At 40.4% G+C, this 16348-nt stretch overlaps 1 protein-coding gene across 1 annotated transcript in view; it reads right to left on the bottom strand.

The window, feature by feature from the left end:
• The window catches only part of LOC150096401 (uncharacterized), a 136408-nt gene extending 120972 nt beyond the window's left edge, over nt 1-15436 (bottom strand). The window contains exon 1 of the mRNA XM_090409053.1: nt 15225-15436. Coding sequence (XP_090265179.1) covers nt 15225-15436 — 212 coding nt within the window. The remainder of the gene's footprint in view (nt 1-15224) is intronic.
• Between the last annotated feature and the right edge of the window lie 912 nt (nt 15437-16348).

The raw sequence follows: 16348 nt of genomic DNA, 5'->3' as shown, positions 1-16348 counted from the left end.
TGCGCAGTGGGCGGTGGCCAGGAGACAGACCTGGAGCTGGAAGGAAATGTCATCAGGAAGGTGAGAGACTTTAGATACTTAGGTTCGACAGTGGAAGAAGATGGAGCAGGTGAGAAGGAAGTGGGATGCAGGATACAAGCAGGTTGGAGGAACTGGAGGGAGATGGCTGGAGTGTTATGCGATAAGAGGGTGCCGATCAATCTGAAAGGCAAAATTTATAGGACAGTAGTGAGGCCAGCTATGACATATGCTATAGAAACTGTGGCCCTGAGGAAAAATAACATTAGCAGGATGGAAGTAGCAGAGATGAGAATGCTTAGGTGGATGTGCGGTGTGACCAGAAAGGATCATCTGAGAAATGACTATGTCAGGGGAACAGTGAAAGTTACGAACTTAGGAGCGAAAATACAGGAGGCAAGGTTGAGATGGTTTGGTCATGTGATGAGGAGGGAGGACGAATATGTGGGAAGAAGGGTCATGCAGATGGATGTGCAAGGAAGGCGGAAGCGTGGGCGGCCAAAGAAGAGATGGAGGGAGCTGGTAGAAGAGGACTTGAAGATGAAGAACTTGGATGTGGTGACAGCCCAAGACAGGAAGGTGTGGAGGAGACTCATAACAAACAGTGACCCCACTTAAGTGGGAGAAGCTGCAGAAGAAGAAGAAGAAGAAGAAGATCTACTTTGATACAATGAAAACTGATGTCACACAGTGTTTACATTTGATACACTGCACGGACCTCCTGTGTCAAGGCCTTAAGGTGTTATTATTATTATTTTTTTATTTTAAGTTTCTTTTTCTTCCCATCGCTATATTACAGTATTAGTGTAATGGACTTCCAGCCTATTTTCATAAAAAAAATTCGTCTCCTCTTTCAAAACTAAGTTATGTTATATACAGTACAGTATATACACATACTGGCCACTGAAGTAAAACCATTTATTTCATGTATGGGTATGCAACTGCCAATACCGATCCTCTTCCATTCCCTGCGCATACTTCGGTGAGATGTAAGTCGAGATATGTCCGCACAAGTCTTCTTAGACGAAGGTGATCTGGTTCCTGACAGACTGTCTTAGGACCATAGCTACGCATCTTAAACAAGCAATGCAGATTATTTTTCCACTGATTAAACATCGGGGACATTTCCCCCTTTTGAGAAACCAATTAGCTCTGCTGTTTTCAAAATCAGGATCCAGCCAGATGGGCACTACAATAAGCCCTTAATCCAACTCAGAAAGATCCTTTGTTTTTCCCATTGTGATCAACATTGGCGATTACTGACCAGCAACTTTGTTCAATAGCTGCCGAGAACACGTAGGAAGCTCGTGACCAAGTAATTTACATAAAGGCTTCGTATTCAGTGGTCGGAGTGTGTAGGAAGAAGCTCTTGAGTGTGTCGGACACCAATCAAGAATTTATTTCCACAATTTGCGGTCTTTAATACTATCTAAGAAAAAAAAATCGGAAGATGTTCCCTTTAAACTGTCTAAGCCATTCCCGGAACACCTAGGGATGGAAGCCTCCAAACAAAGATCTTTATGCCGCAGGAAGGCTGCAAGGAGAGAGCAGACCGAAAGTGTATGTCACAGGTCACACACAACCGCACGCCGAACGTTTCTTCCCTCTGCTAAGTATCCAAGCGAGACATTTCGGGGTGTGGCCAAGTTGTTCTGATCGAGTTATGACAGGGTCGTCGAAGTGGACTGAGGGGGGGGTAAAACCTCAGGTAGTCACGTGGTTCGAAAAATTTTCTTCGGTTTCCATGGCAACCAGTGCGTCGCATCGTTTGTTACCCGAGGGGAAGACGAAGCGGCGGGAGGGATGCTACCAAGTTAGAGGTAGTTGTCGAGCTGTCTACGGGGAGTTCGGCGGATGGCGCCACGGCAAAGGTTTCGCATTTATTGCCCAGTGGCTGACGGAAGATCGGCCGCAGGATCTGTGACGGAGTCACTCTGACGGCGACGGACATTTCCTGTCGTTCAGGTGGTAATTGCTGACTGTCGGAGGAAGTGAGTCATGGCAGATGGCGACTCGTGCATCCAGGTCTGACCCGGGAAGGGAGAATGACGTCAAAGGTGGAAACATCCGTGCGACGTCAGCAAAAATCAGGGGAATTGAGGGAACATCTCCAGTGGACTACGCACGCACAAATGCTCCTCGAATTTGCTTGAACGACCCGGGTTCGTAACCCCATTATAAACCCACGGAGGATCTCCATTCTATAATATGTAGATATTTCGTCTTAAGTATCTTAAGACATCATCGGTACAGTTATTACCAACAATGCCAGGAATTACATTCAAAGGAAAAGTTGGTGCGCATGTTTATATTGGAATCTCTCTCTCTTTGAGTACAGCAGTGTGTTTTAGGACCCCCCTCAAAATCGGCTGTAATTAAAATTAAATTAAAATATATCTGATAAATTTATTTTATACAATTAAGGATATAATTTCCCAGACTTTTGGGATGGTGAGACTGTCATTGTAGTTTAAGTTGGGTCTGTGACGTAAGGCTTCAGCACTTTCTTTATATAAACGCTCATGTTCATATAAGGATCTATGTAGCAGCTTGGTGTTTTTCCATCGGATCCTATGGTTAGGGTTTTCAACTCCATGTTGTGCGAGGCCAGATTTGTACGGCTTGATAAGACGGATGTGGTCTTTATGTTCAGAGATGTGTTTACTTAAAGATCTTCCTGTTTGTTCGTAGTAAAACATCTTACAAGAACATGGAACTTCGTATACGCCAGGTGGCATCACAGGTGAGAGTTTGTCTTTTGGAGAAGGTAGCAAATTGTTGATCTAGTTGATTGGTTTATAGATAGCGGCGAGTTTGTAATTCTTCATAATTTTTGACAGACGTTCCGAGATGCCTTTGATATATAGAAAACGAGTCCTACGGGCTTCTTCTTGTCTGGGTTGAGATGAAGGGAAATAGTGAATTTTTTTTTAGTTGTTTTTGGATTGTGTCCATTTAATAGGGCTAAGATAAATTATATTTGCAGACGTATAAAGCTCTATTAAACAGTGGAAGTTTCGAACTCCAACAATTGGAGGATTTATGAGAAACATCACTGTATAGTTAAATAGCTTTCAACGTGTTTCGCATGCTGCTAAAATATTTATTTTCATACTCTCTCTCTCTCTCTCTCTCTTGAAAAGGGCAAAAAAATTATACAGACGCATTTCGTCCAACAAAACACTTTTATCTCTCCACGAATTCTGAATTAACCTCTGACCTCTCAACTGCTTAGCTGATATCCACAATCTCCTCTAGTTTGAAAAACCTGGGTTCCAATCCTGTCTATGATCTGAAGGCTCATTATAAAGGTTATATTCATTTGAAGGTGGGTTAACCAGTCTCATATAGAGGTGGCAGGGTTTTTCCTCAGAGCAACTCGGGTTTTTCATACCGACTGGCAGAAAAAGTAAACAGACACAACATTACACTAGTGTTAGTTGCTTCGGCCGAAATTCCAAAACAATAAACTCCTAACTCTTGAAGTCAGTTATTAAGTAGCATTAGAGTCTTCGACCAGAATGCAGTAAAACCCACCACATCTGTTTTCTATGCCACGAATAATGGAAATACGAGTAATCATACCCGACCATCTTAGATCCTTCTTTTCTAGATAACGAATTTCTTTTATTGATTGTATTTACGTTATCTGTTAGACCACTTCTTCAGTCCCTGCTGTCTACAATAACTGCAATCTTGCACGACTTGTAGACCGTACATTATACACCCTCTATCCAAAAAGAAACCGAACTTTTCGAAAATAGAAGAAACTAGTAGCGCCACCTGCTGTATCTTTTTGTTGTCGAAAGCAGAAACCTTCATTAGTGTTGTGTCAACTGTTTATGGCATTTGTTTCATTAGAAGCCGAGTTATAGTGCCAAGAGTGACAGTATGTTTTGACGAACGGTTGGTCGTCACGATATTCATGGCGTACGCGACGAATTCTCGCTATCAATCGCTTCAAAATTTTGAGATAAAACTCACCATTAACCGTTTGGCCAGGCGGAACGAATGCTTTGTGGATAATGCCCTTGGAATCGTAGACACAAATCATCATTGTCTTTACTTTTGACTTCTCCAAGCGACTTTTTTTCGGATGCCCCACTTCTGGTGGTCTCCACTCAGCACTCTGGCACTTTGTTTAGGGCTCATACTCGAAACACCATGTTTCGTCACCAGTAACGATCGTTTCAAGTTAGTTTGAGTCCTTACGAGCGGTTTTAATGAGGTCATTGCAGTGTTCAATTCGATACATTTTTTGGTCGTCGGTCAACTTGTGGGGAACAAATCGCGAATTCAATTTACGAAGGGCCAAACTCTCGGTCAAAATGTTGTGCACAGTTGACTTTGGAATCCCCAATTCATCTTCAACCAATGTCACGGACGATTTCGGGTTTTCTTGGATGAAATCCCTCACTTTTTGGATGTTAACTTCGCTCAATCCAGTTTTTGGAAGGCCCTGCTTTTCGTCGTCCTCAAGGGTCTCACAACCACTTTGAAATCACCGTATGCTTTTTAAAGCATTTGATGCGTTTCGGTAAAACTTTTACCAAGTTTAACACAAAAGTCAATCGCAGCTCTCTGTTTGAAACTCATTTTCCGACCGTTCGTCAAAACACACTCTCACTCCTGGCACTATAACTCGGCTTCTAAAGAAACAAATCTCATAAACAGTTGATACTACCTTAATGAATGTTGCCGCTTTCGACAACAAAAAGATTCAACAGGTGGCGCCACTAGTTTCTTATATTTTCGAAAAGTTCGGTTTCTTTTTTTTTTTGGACGGAGAGTGTAGGCCTTGTCTCGAGCTACAATGTAAAAACCAAATTCTCCTGATTTGCTTGAAAAAAATCTATGGAAAATTTCTTGAAATTATCCTGGGACATTGAAACTACGTATGCTTCTCATTTAGGATCTTTATTCCATTGCATCCTGGGAACCAGTGATGTTCGTGCACAGACTAGTCTACAACATCACTTACTTCAAGGAGTGGTCAGTCTATTTAACATATTTAGACATCCACGCGAGGCATCTTGTTTTGACTCTCTCTGACACCACATCATTTCTAGAAGCTTATCCATCTCTGTAATTAAACTATGAAGACATTAGAATCATTTTTCACAGTTTAAACCCGTTTAAAAGAACTAAAATTCGCGTATTAATTAATAAAAATAATAATCGCGAAATACCTGAATTTTTAAAGCTAAACGACGTAGGTTTAAGAGGAAGGTTAGGTTTTTCGATGTCAAGGTCACAGAGTTCTCTTCTTTTAGCTTGTTGTGATGTACGGTGCTTTTAACCTGTTATTAACCACAGGGTGGCCTTTGGAAATTTATAAGTAGAATAATACATCAACATTTGTTTATTTATAAGTAATAAATAAATTTAAATTTCATAGGCTAGCGCATTAATCATTCCCCTCCAGTTAATGTGCTATTAGCGTGTGACGCATATGGAGGAAGGCTGATGGATTGGTGTGGTCTTAATGAATATGAGATTAACTGATCAGTTCCACACACACACACACACACACACACACAAGCCGCATATTGTTGGGAAAATGAAAGCGGTGAATTGGCCTTAAAAAGGGATATATGAAATTAAGCGGGCATGGCTTTGGTATGCAATGCTTGGATATGTTCTTCGATCCATGCTTACACAATGCGAGCCTTGTGACATGGGTGTCGTCTTACTGGAAACATCCAGATCCATCGGACCACGGTCACCATTGAAAATTAAAATAACAATATTACAAACTTAATCCGATCTCAACATTTTCCTTTAAAAATCACAAATTCGACGTTATCTCAAAAAAATATTATTTTAATCTGTTGTTTTCATATATCCCATAAGGCTTTGCAACCGACGCAAAACACTGCTATGAAAAAGAACAAGTGGAGATGATTGGCACCAACCATAAAAATATGCGTTGTTCAATGACATTCCTGCATAGTAACGCAATTTAACTAGTTGCACTCGAAGTTACAGAGAGATAATCATCTACCGGAGCTACTAGTGGGCTATGGTAAAACACTCACCTGGAATATTAATCGTTCCTAGTGAGCGTTACCTCTCATCACACTTGGATGAAATTTCTAATATGTCGAGGGCATCCGATCGGGTTTGGCACAGTGGCCTACTCACCAAACTGCCATCCTGTGGTCTGCCTTTCCCACTCTGCAACTGGATCACTAACTTTCTCACTGGTCGCTCACTACCTGACATGGTGGACGGTTTACTCTCCTCAGATTTCCCCACCAATCAGGAATGCCCCAGGGTTCTATTCTTTCACCCACTCTCTTCTTCTCGTATATAAACGACCCGCTCTCTCTCAGACTTCCAATCCTATCCATGGCATTGCTGACGACAGTGCACTCCATTCCTCCTTTTAATTCGACAAACCTTGTAGTGCGCAAGTACTAGAATCCTCAAGATCTACCGTGACCAGGGACCTGAACTCAGATCTCCTAGCTATAATCTAGTGAGGCAAGCTTGTAAACTTCAATGCCACCAAAATTCAGTTCTAACTGATCTCTCGCAAGAAAGAGAATGCATCCCTCTTCCCCTTACCTTCAGTAATACTGAGATATCCAAACATAATCATTTTCCCTTCTTGGACTGACTTGCCCCTCCGATCTTTCCTGGCACAACCACATTTCAACTACAGGTACCGCAGTCGCCAAAAAACTCGGTGTATTTTTTCGCCCAAGATGCTACTTCACATCTTCACAGCTGCTAACTCTATACAAAGCCGAAATCAGCCCATCCACGGAATATTGCTCACATATTCCATGGTGGTGCAGTGCACCAAAATCCTCTCCAAGATTGCTCGATTCTGTCCAGAAGAGGACAATCCGGCTAATTAATGATCCCTGTTTCATAGATCCGCTTCAAACCCTCTCTCATAGATGTTCGGTTTCTGCCTTGTGCCTCTTCTACAAATACTTTAATGGAAATGCTTCTGCTGAATTGGCCACCTATTATTCCCCCACTCTCCTCCCAAATCATTAAAACACGAGCGACTGCTAACCAGCACCATCTTACAGTCCATCTTGAAACTCACCGAACCAACCTCACTGCCTCCTCATTCATTCCATCTGCTTCTGTTCTTTGGAACAGTCTTCCCCAAAGATTACAACCCTCAGCCGTTCAAGAAAAATGTGAACATACTCCTCCTCCTTTCTTCTATTCCTCTTGTCCACACACACACACACACACACACACGCGCGCGCGCGCGACACTAATGTGCTATAGGTCTCGTAGTCTTTCGTGTGTGTGTGTGTGTGTGGGTGGGTGTGTGGACCAGATATATATATATATATATATATATATATATATATATATATATATATATATATATATATATACACTTCTTGCCTTTTGTTTATTAAGTAGTAGAGTCATTACGAGTTTGTTGGCATTAAACTGCTGTTCCTGGTTAGCTGCAGTGGATAGCGTATCTGGTCTCCCACCAACATGTCTTGAGCTCGAATCCCACTATGACATGGATGTTTGTGAATGAGTTGGATATGAATTTCAGCGCTCCGAAAGTCTGAAGCGACTTAAAAAAATTGGATTGGTCCCTAGAGCTCGGGACGGAAGCGAGTTATTTAATCCTTAGTTTAACTAGGGCGAGATTTTGAAAGTTTTTTCCACTTGGTTAGACCATAATAAATTTAATTTAATCCTTTATCCAAGTGTAAGCAAACAACGTTTGCGCCAGAAGTATCTTCAGGACTGAGGCAACTCGTGGTAAAGGTGGACCAAGCTCTCATCACTCCTTGCCTTAGTATCTCCCATAATGCAAAGCACATCTCCTTGTGGACATGTATAATGCTATGCATTAAGGGAAGGTCCCAAAGACCCAGGGGTGGGGATACTAAGGTAGAAGCAATGGAGAAGTCATATGGCTCCCACTGACGAGATCTCAATAAAGGTCGAAACCGGTCTGGGTAGTGGCCCTTCAATGGTATAATGCATAGCATTATACATGTCCGCAAGGAGATGTGCTTTGCATTATGAGAGATACTAAGGCAAGGAGTGATGAGAGCTTGGTCCACCTTTAGCACGAGTTGCCTCAGTCCTGAAGATACTTCAGGCACAAACGTCGTTTGCTTACACTTGGATAAAGGATTAAACTAAATTTATTATAGGGTAAGATTTACATTTAAAAAAAATTACAATTTTGGTAGAGAGAGAATGCGCCTGCAAGATCCATTTGTATGCATATTTCCTAACTTTCTGGTCTATTGTTTGTTTAAATTTGCACACGGATATGAAAGGAATAAGGCGATATGCGTTTACGTATTTTGTGTAATGAAACCTCAATGGGACTGACGTACTTTAGTTTGAAAGTCCATGAAGTTAGCGAATTTATTTACTTGTTTATTATTTACATACAACTGAAATAGAGATTGCTTTGAATACCTGATGTTAACGTCTTGCATACCTTTGAGGGAAAAGTGGTCCAGAAAGAGCGATAGAAGAAGTGGCCGACATCCAAGCGCCTCATCAAGCATCCCTGAACCCTTCTATGAAAAGGGGGGGGGGGGGGAGGGGAGAAAGAAGGAAGAAACGCACATCAAGTCAAACAGCCATTTAAAAGTAAAGGGAGTTCTGCCAGTTAGGACTACCTTGCGTGCGATATCTGCTCTCGTCACACAGTTCCTTCTCTCTTCCTCTACCTTCCCCTACCTTTCTCTCCCCCTCCCCAAGGTGCAGCACGTGATACAGCGCTCAGCAGCATAACAGACAGCGATGATGCTTTGTGCTCACTTAGCCAGAGAATAATGGAAGGAAATAGGGTTGTCTGTGACGTGGGGGTAAACATAATTGCATTGACTTCATTCGCTGTAGCCACACACGCATCGGTGGGAGGCTAATTCCGCTAAAGAAAGAAACCCAGCATTTGCACCGCGTATCTGAACACACACACTTAAACGCAACAAACAGTCAGGTGAGCTGGCCTGTTACCAAGGCAACTGCGTTGTCCTGGTTGAAATTTCTAGTAAACACTTCTCTATTACGAGCAACATTAAAAAAACAAAAACAAAGATTCTACGCTATATCGCATATCACGTGATATATATGTTCCGCGTATATGATTTTATTATGTAGATATGTTATATTAATTAAATTAGAAAATTAACTATTTTATGTCAACCCTAATAATTTAACTAAAATTAATAACTTTTAACAATAACTTATTAGTGTTGCTTTTAAAATTGAAAAATCTTAGAAACACCAAACATTTAACAAGATGCCGTGTATATAAAAGATGTTTTTAACGAGAAAATGCAAGACTTCCAGGATAATGAATGGCAATGCTGTAGCCAATGAAGCTATAACTGAGGTTCGGCTCTTGCTGTTAGCCCCTGGGGCGCAGAGATTCGAGAGTTTTGAGTTCGCTCTCTTAAGGTTTTTGACTTAAGGGAGCAATTTGAGGCTCCGGAGAAAGTGTTCTCCGGCACGGCCCGCTGAGGGGCTTTGTCGGTGAATGCTTTTCTTCGGAATATGAGCGGTTCTGCTCGGTGGTGGTGTGTGGGTGGAAGGCCATCACTGAGTGGAGCCACCGCTGAGATGGACGGTCTTTCGACCACTATTGAGTGGTCTAGGGATCGTCCGAATTTTTAGAGTTGGCTTTATATTTACACATCGCCAATGAAGCTTTTACTGAGGCTCGGCTATTGCCGTTACCCAGCCATGACTAGAGCTATAGCTCCAATAACACCTCATCCACACAGATTTTCTTCATTCAGATGACGGGATTAAGAGGCAAGGACTCAGTCCATCTCCCAGTTCTTTTAAGAACTTTAAGAAAATGCGGGAGGAATTGCAATATATATATATATATATATATATAAGGATAAATAAATATAAATATAAGGATAAATAAAATGCGGGAGGAATAATACCCTCCAAGGGTATTATTATTATTATTTCGGACTACTCCAGGAAGTCCTTAGACTCATCGAGGGAGGCCCTAAACTCCATGTCCACACAACTATTTGACATTCTCACAGTATCTATCATACCTTGCCTTGAACTCGCTCACTGTCATAGCACCCACAACAGACTCTGGCAGCTTATTCCATTCATTTACCACTCTAATAGTAAAGAACCCAGCTCTAACATCCCTGCTAACCACACTCTTGCCCAGCTTCCATAGGTGTCCCCTTGTTCTCCCACCACTAGTCCTGATTTCAAAAATATCCTCTGAATTAATCTTATAGAATCCTTTTAGCAATTTGAATGTCTCAATCATATCTCCCCTTTTCCGCCTATCAACTAGTTTCTGCAACCCACATATCTTCAGCCTGTTCTCATATGGTTCATTCCATAGACCTGCTATCATCTTAGTCACTCGCCACTGGATCCTTTCCACCTCCTCCCCATCCAGAAGGAACCGAGGTGACCAAATCTGGGCACAGTAGTCGAGATGAGGTCTTATCAGGGCTCGGTACAGAGGTACAATAACTTGCTTGTCTCTGCTCGTCAAAGTATTTTTCAACAACCAAGTGAGTTGATGAGCTGTTTTAGCTACTTTTGCAATGTTCCCCCTAAACTTCATCTCCCTATCCACCAACACTTCCAAGTCCCTGGCCTCATCAATCTCTTGGAGTACAGTTCCACCAATGTGGTATACTGCTGCTAATCTTTTCACCCCAAAATGCATAACCTTACATTTTGTCACATTAAATTGACATCCATTCTCCTTAGCCCAGAACTCCAATCTATTTAAGTCATCCTGCAAGAATTTGACATCTTCTGCATTCACTATCGCCCTACCCAACTTTGCATCATCAGCGAACAAATGAACTGTTCCACTTAGATCCTTCCCTATATCGTTAATGAACAGATTAAGCAGCAGTGGTCCAAGAACAGAACCCTGCGGCACACCACTGGACACAGGCCGTCTTTTGGACTCTACTCCTGAATAAACTACTCTCTGGTATCTCTCCATCAACCACCCACCTATCCATCTCACTAACCCTATATCCATTCCCATATGTTGTAGCTTACGGATTAGAATTCCATGTGGTATCCTGTCAAACGCTTTTGCCAGGTCCGGCAGCATCACCGTAAACCCATTTCCCTTATCCAGTTCTGCTGTCACCTTGTCATAAAACTTGAGCAAGTTACTGAGGCATGATCTACCCTTCACAAAGCCAATCAATTCCGAACCATCTTGCAATTCCTCCCTCATTTTATAAGGATAAATAAATAAAGATAAATAAAATGTGAGAGGAATTGCAAGATGGTTCGGAATTGATTTAATATATATAACATAATACCCTTGGAGGGTAATGGATAGCAATGCTGTAGCCAATGAAGTTCTAACTGAGGCTCGGCTATTACTGTTACCCTCCTGCCGTGATCAGAGCTTTAATAGCTCAATAACACCTTATCCCTACACTGTCCCCTACAGATAACGAGGAAGATGAAAAGCATTCTTGCTTCGCCCCTTTAAGCCAGTCCTTATAAGGACTATAAAAGTCCGAGATATCTTGTATGTTGATTAGCCTCATTTAAAAATGGTCTCATTCGCAAAGTACTGAAAAAACTATTTAAAAAAATATATATATATATATATCCGCCTTCAATAACGACTCACTCACGAAATTCAAAATATTTCAGAACAAAAGATGCCTCAAAATATAAACAAAACAACAATAAATAAATAGTACTTCAAAACTCGTTATATGATTTGTCATGTTACCTGTAGAATATTTTGACGTAATGAGGCATGCAAATAGACAGGTTTTAATTTTTTGATATTCGATCAGAGCGCCCTCTCACAGTTGATCAATGCACCAACCTCTAATTTAAATACGATACAAAATATTTTATTGTTTACCATTAACACAACCTCAAGTAGAGTAAAATGGGGTCTCCGAAAAAAAAAAAAAAATGAAGGAGAATAATATATTTGTATTAAAACTAATGAATTAATAATAATAAATAAGAATTTATCTTTCTGTAAGAATTACGTTTCTAACAGTTTCAATATCGTAAACAAAACACTATAAACAGTGTTCGAAATAGTCCAAATTACCTTCAATTAGCAATTTATAAATTTAGAAACTGGAATGCTGGATACAGCGCCCTTTTTTCAGCAAGTGACTTTGAGCACTCTTTTAGCGATTTTGTGCTACAAGAAGTAGAATACAGCGGAGGATTATTGTCTGATATAGCCCCAACAGGAAAGGTACGTCACCTAGAGAGGTCAGAATATTTTTGTTTTTGCTAACATTCGCAATGAGATCATTTGCGCTACTGTGGCACGTCTGTTTGGGCGTGCAATATTCTTCATCCTCATTTATTCGCAGATATCAAGCAATCTATAGTATTTCTCTAGGTGATTATTTCCTTGATAAGTTTCGTTCTATTAATCCACTTGCATTGCGATCATAATATTAATATTGTACTGAAATATAAATGAACATGTAAATATGAATTCCAACCTTATTTATTATACAGAATTTTTCGTTTATAATAATCTCCAATCTAAGTTTATGGAGAATTCAAAAGCATCATACAGGAACAATTAAACAAATGCTTCGGCTTTACAAGGATCTTTCTTAAATTGTTGATGTGTCTCTGTATTCCCAACATCCCTGATCTCTTATTTAAAAGGAAAAGAAAAAAAAATGCTCGCTTAAATCGGCAAGATTTTAAATGAAAAAGAACAAGACTGAATCTTTCAGTAGATAACATCGGAGTTCTTAATGGTGTGTGCGTGGAGGGGGAAAACAACAAAAAAGGAGACACGGAGATATTTAGCCTTGCAAATAGTGTCAAGTCCTCTACGGAAAGGGCTGGTTATTCATTCATTCATTTATTGTTTCTATTGTCTAGATAAGAACTTCCAGTTCTTTCCGCCACCTTATAATACGACTTCCGGTTCCACCAACCATGACCCAGTTCATTATCAAAGTTGCCTAACCCTTGTTAGCCGTCAAAGAGACTAATAAATAAACACCACAGTTACACACTGGATTCATTCATAAGGTGGCTAATTATGCTTTCTTGTTGTCACCTACTAATGACAGCGTCCTTGTAATTGCGTGTCGGAGAAGGTAAAGAATGGCCATTAGTCCCCCACCCACCCTCAGGGAGTAGAACAAGTGAGAAATAAACTCGACACTTCGAACTAGATAAAGAAACCAATATTTGACCACCATTTATGTCACCAAAGATTTCCATTCTTCGATGCGGTTGTCATAGTAACGAGTGATGATCATCTGATTAAAAAAAAGGTCGTTGGCTGAGAAAGAAATTAAAGCCAGTTCTACTAAAGCCTTGGAGAACTTCTGACTGCATTCAAACGGACTAAAACTTCCTCTTTCTCTCTGTCTCTCTGAATGCAAAAATAGTGTCTGTAATCTCCACTCTCGAAGACAACTCCAGTAGAGAGCAGGCAGGATTCAGAAGAGGCTTCTCCACAGTAGATCATATCCAGGTCATTTCGCAACTGACAGAAAAATGCAGTGAATACCGTATCCTTCTATATTTCTTCTTTATCGATTTTAAAAAAGCATTTGATAGCATAGAACACAATGCAGTCATCAGTGCCTTACTGGAAATAAATGTGGACCCTACTTACATCCAGATGATAAAAGAAATTAACATAAATCAGACCACACAAATAACCCTATTTGATCAACCTACAAATATAGATATAAAGAGAGAGGTCCGCTAAGGCCATGTGATCTTCCCAAATCTATTTACCAGCACTTTAGAATACATTCTGAAAAAAAAAAAATAGAACTAAACGGAGGAATAAGCATAGAGGTGAAAAACTACAAATCTTTATGTTTGCCGATGATCTAATACTGATATCCCACAACTCAAAAGATCTAGAAAAAATGGCTGAAAAAATATACACAAACATCAGTAGGATAAGCTTAGAAATGAATCTAGAAAAGAAACAAAATGGATCAAAAGCATCTACACAAGTGACAGTCACCTATGTATTAATAGCATCCCTATAGAACAAGTGTTGACTCCTACAATTACTTAGGACAAACAATAAAAATGAATAATGATTTATCTGAAGAACTAGCAAAAAGAAAGAAAGCTGCATGGCTATCATTCAAAAGACTAAAAGAAACACTTACTGATCCAAATCTTGACATCTCTGCGAAGGCAAAACTATTTAATAGTGACATACTTCCATCACTCTCATACAGATCAGAAACATGGAACACGACAAGACAAGAAGAGACTTTCAGGATAACTCATCGTGCAATGGAACGTAGGATTTGTAACATCAACAAAATGGAGCATGTTAGAAGCGCGGAACTAAGAAAGAGATCAGGCATAAAATATGTGGTAACTGCGGTATATGAAAGCAGGATGAGATGGGCAGGTCACATAGCCAGACTCGGGGATAACAGATGGACATACAGAATACTCAACTGGCAACCAAGAATAAAGAGAAAACCAGGAAGACCACCTACAAGATGGGAAGATCCACTAGTGAAATCTATGGGTATAACATGGAAGAGAGAGGCTCAAGATCGAGATCGTTGGAGGCATCTTCGTAACCTGCACTCATGGAGAAATCCGAAATGAGACACAGGTCCACCAAAAAAGGTAATCTCTATTTCGTATTTAACTACCAGAGTGCAATCTGTTGTTCCCAGGTTTGTGGTTTCCCCAGCTTTAGACTGTTTTAAACATGACGCCCTACATAATATCCTATTGCAGTTAAGAAAGCTGATATTTGCGAATATATCAACCCAAAACGGGTTCTTAATCTACTACCATTATTCAAAAAACGCACCTAATCGATCTAAAGAGACTTATGGTAAGCATAAAGCTCTCTCAATGCCAGTGTTCTAACTAGGGTAATTGCCTACTCTTTGATAACATGGTACAGGTAGCTAAAATAACAGATTTGCAAGAACTCCGTTTTAAATAAATCGAATGAATGATTTAAAAATCGTAGTGGGTTGTACATCCTGCCTAATGGTCCAAGTAATTGCATGATAAACATGCAATTACTTGGACCATTTCAGGGAACATGAAACAATCAAACAATATAATAATAATTAGGCAAATGCAAGCAGTATATTCACTCAGAAGACTATCCACGTAGTCGGTAGTCCCCCCCCCTCCTCTAACTATAATATCAGGATCACGTGTTTGCGCATGAGTAGTACGTGTGTGATCTTTTTCAGCATCTCAAAACTCTCGCTTACATTGTCTGATGGGCCCATTTACACTGAGCGAGCAACTGCAACTCCTTCAAATGCTCAGAAACTGTATTTTTCACGTGATACCCACGATGTTTCCGTACATTACACGCTCGGGTGCTTCCATCTGAACGGTCTGGATTTCGCAACACAACATAAAAAAACTGATGACTAGCTAACGGTAGCCATCGGAGCGAAGCATGTGCTGGAGATGACATCTGATTACGACGTCTAATAGGGGGGGCCAATGATGGCAGTAGTCCGGAAAATGTTGCAAGTTACAAAGTGTAACAGCACACTGTAGTTTCGCCAGCTGTTCGACGACATAACGGAGTTCGGCACGATGATCTGTTGGTCTTTGTTATGTAAACAACATACGGGGATAGCGAGGAAACCATACGAAGCTCGAAATCACTTTTTTTTTTTACTTCTTTTTTTTTTTTTAACTATTCCTGTTGCACAACAGTGCCATCTAACGGATACAGGAAGTAGAAAAAGTTAGATACTTGTGAATTCATTTATAAAACATCTGCTCAACATTTGCGTGTGTATCAGTACAGCACATAAACAAGAAACTACTTCTAATGTTAAAGATTACAAACAGGACTTTAAGTCGTAAAATTGAAGACGGAAATTTTCCCGCAGTTTTTTTTTTTTTTTTAATAAAAGATTCCAAAGAGTGCATTACAATTTTAAGAGATGAAAGACGTCACAAACAGACAAGACATGCTATTAAGGTAAAAACATAGGGTGGTTTCGATAGACTGGCAGTCTGGGAAAAGGATGGATGTCAGTTTAATGTAGCAAAGTGAAAGGTTATGCATTTGGGGGTTGAAAAGATTACCAGCTGCGTACTATACCACACTGATGGAACTGTACTCCCAGAAATTGACGAAGCCAGAGATTTGGGAGTGTTAGTGGATAGGGGGTTAAAATTTAGGGGGCACATAACAAAATTGGCTAAAGCAGCTCATCAGATCACTTCGTTACTGAAGAATACTTGGACGAACAGAGACAAGAAGGTTATTGTTCCTCTTTATCGAGCCTTGATAAGATCCCATCTTGACTACTGTGCCCAGATCTGGGCGCCAGGATTTCTTCTTGATGGGAGAAGGTAGAGAAGATCCAGA

This window comes from Typopeltis vanoorti, chromosome 19, assembly GCF_054136105.1.
Source record: "Typopeltis vanoorti isolate ZY-2024b chromosome 19, IOZ_Tvanoo_1.0, whole genome shotgun sequence".
Classification (NCBI taxonomy): Eukaryota; Metazoa; Arthropoda; class Arachnida; order Uropygi; family Thelyphonidae; genus Typopeltis; species Typopeltis vanoorti.
Note: the sequence above shows the minus strand (reverse complement) of the source record. Positions and strands in the feature narration are given on the sequence as shown.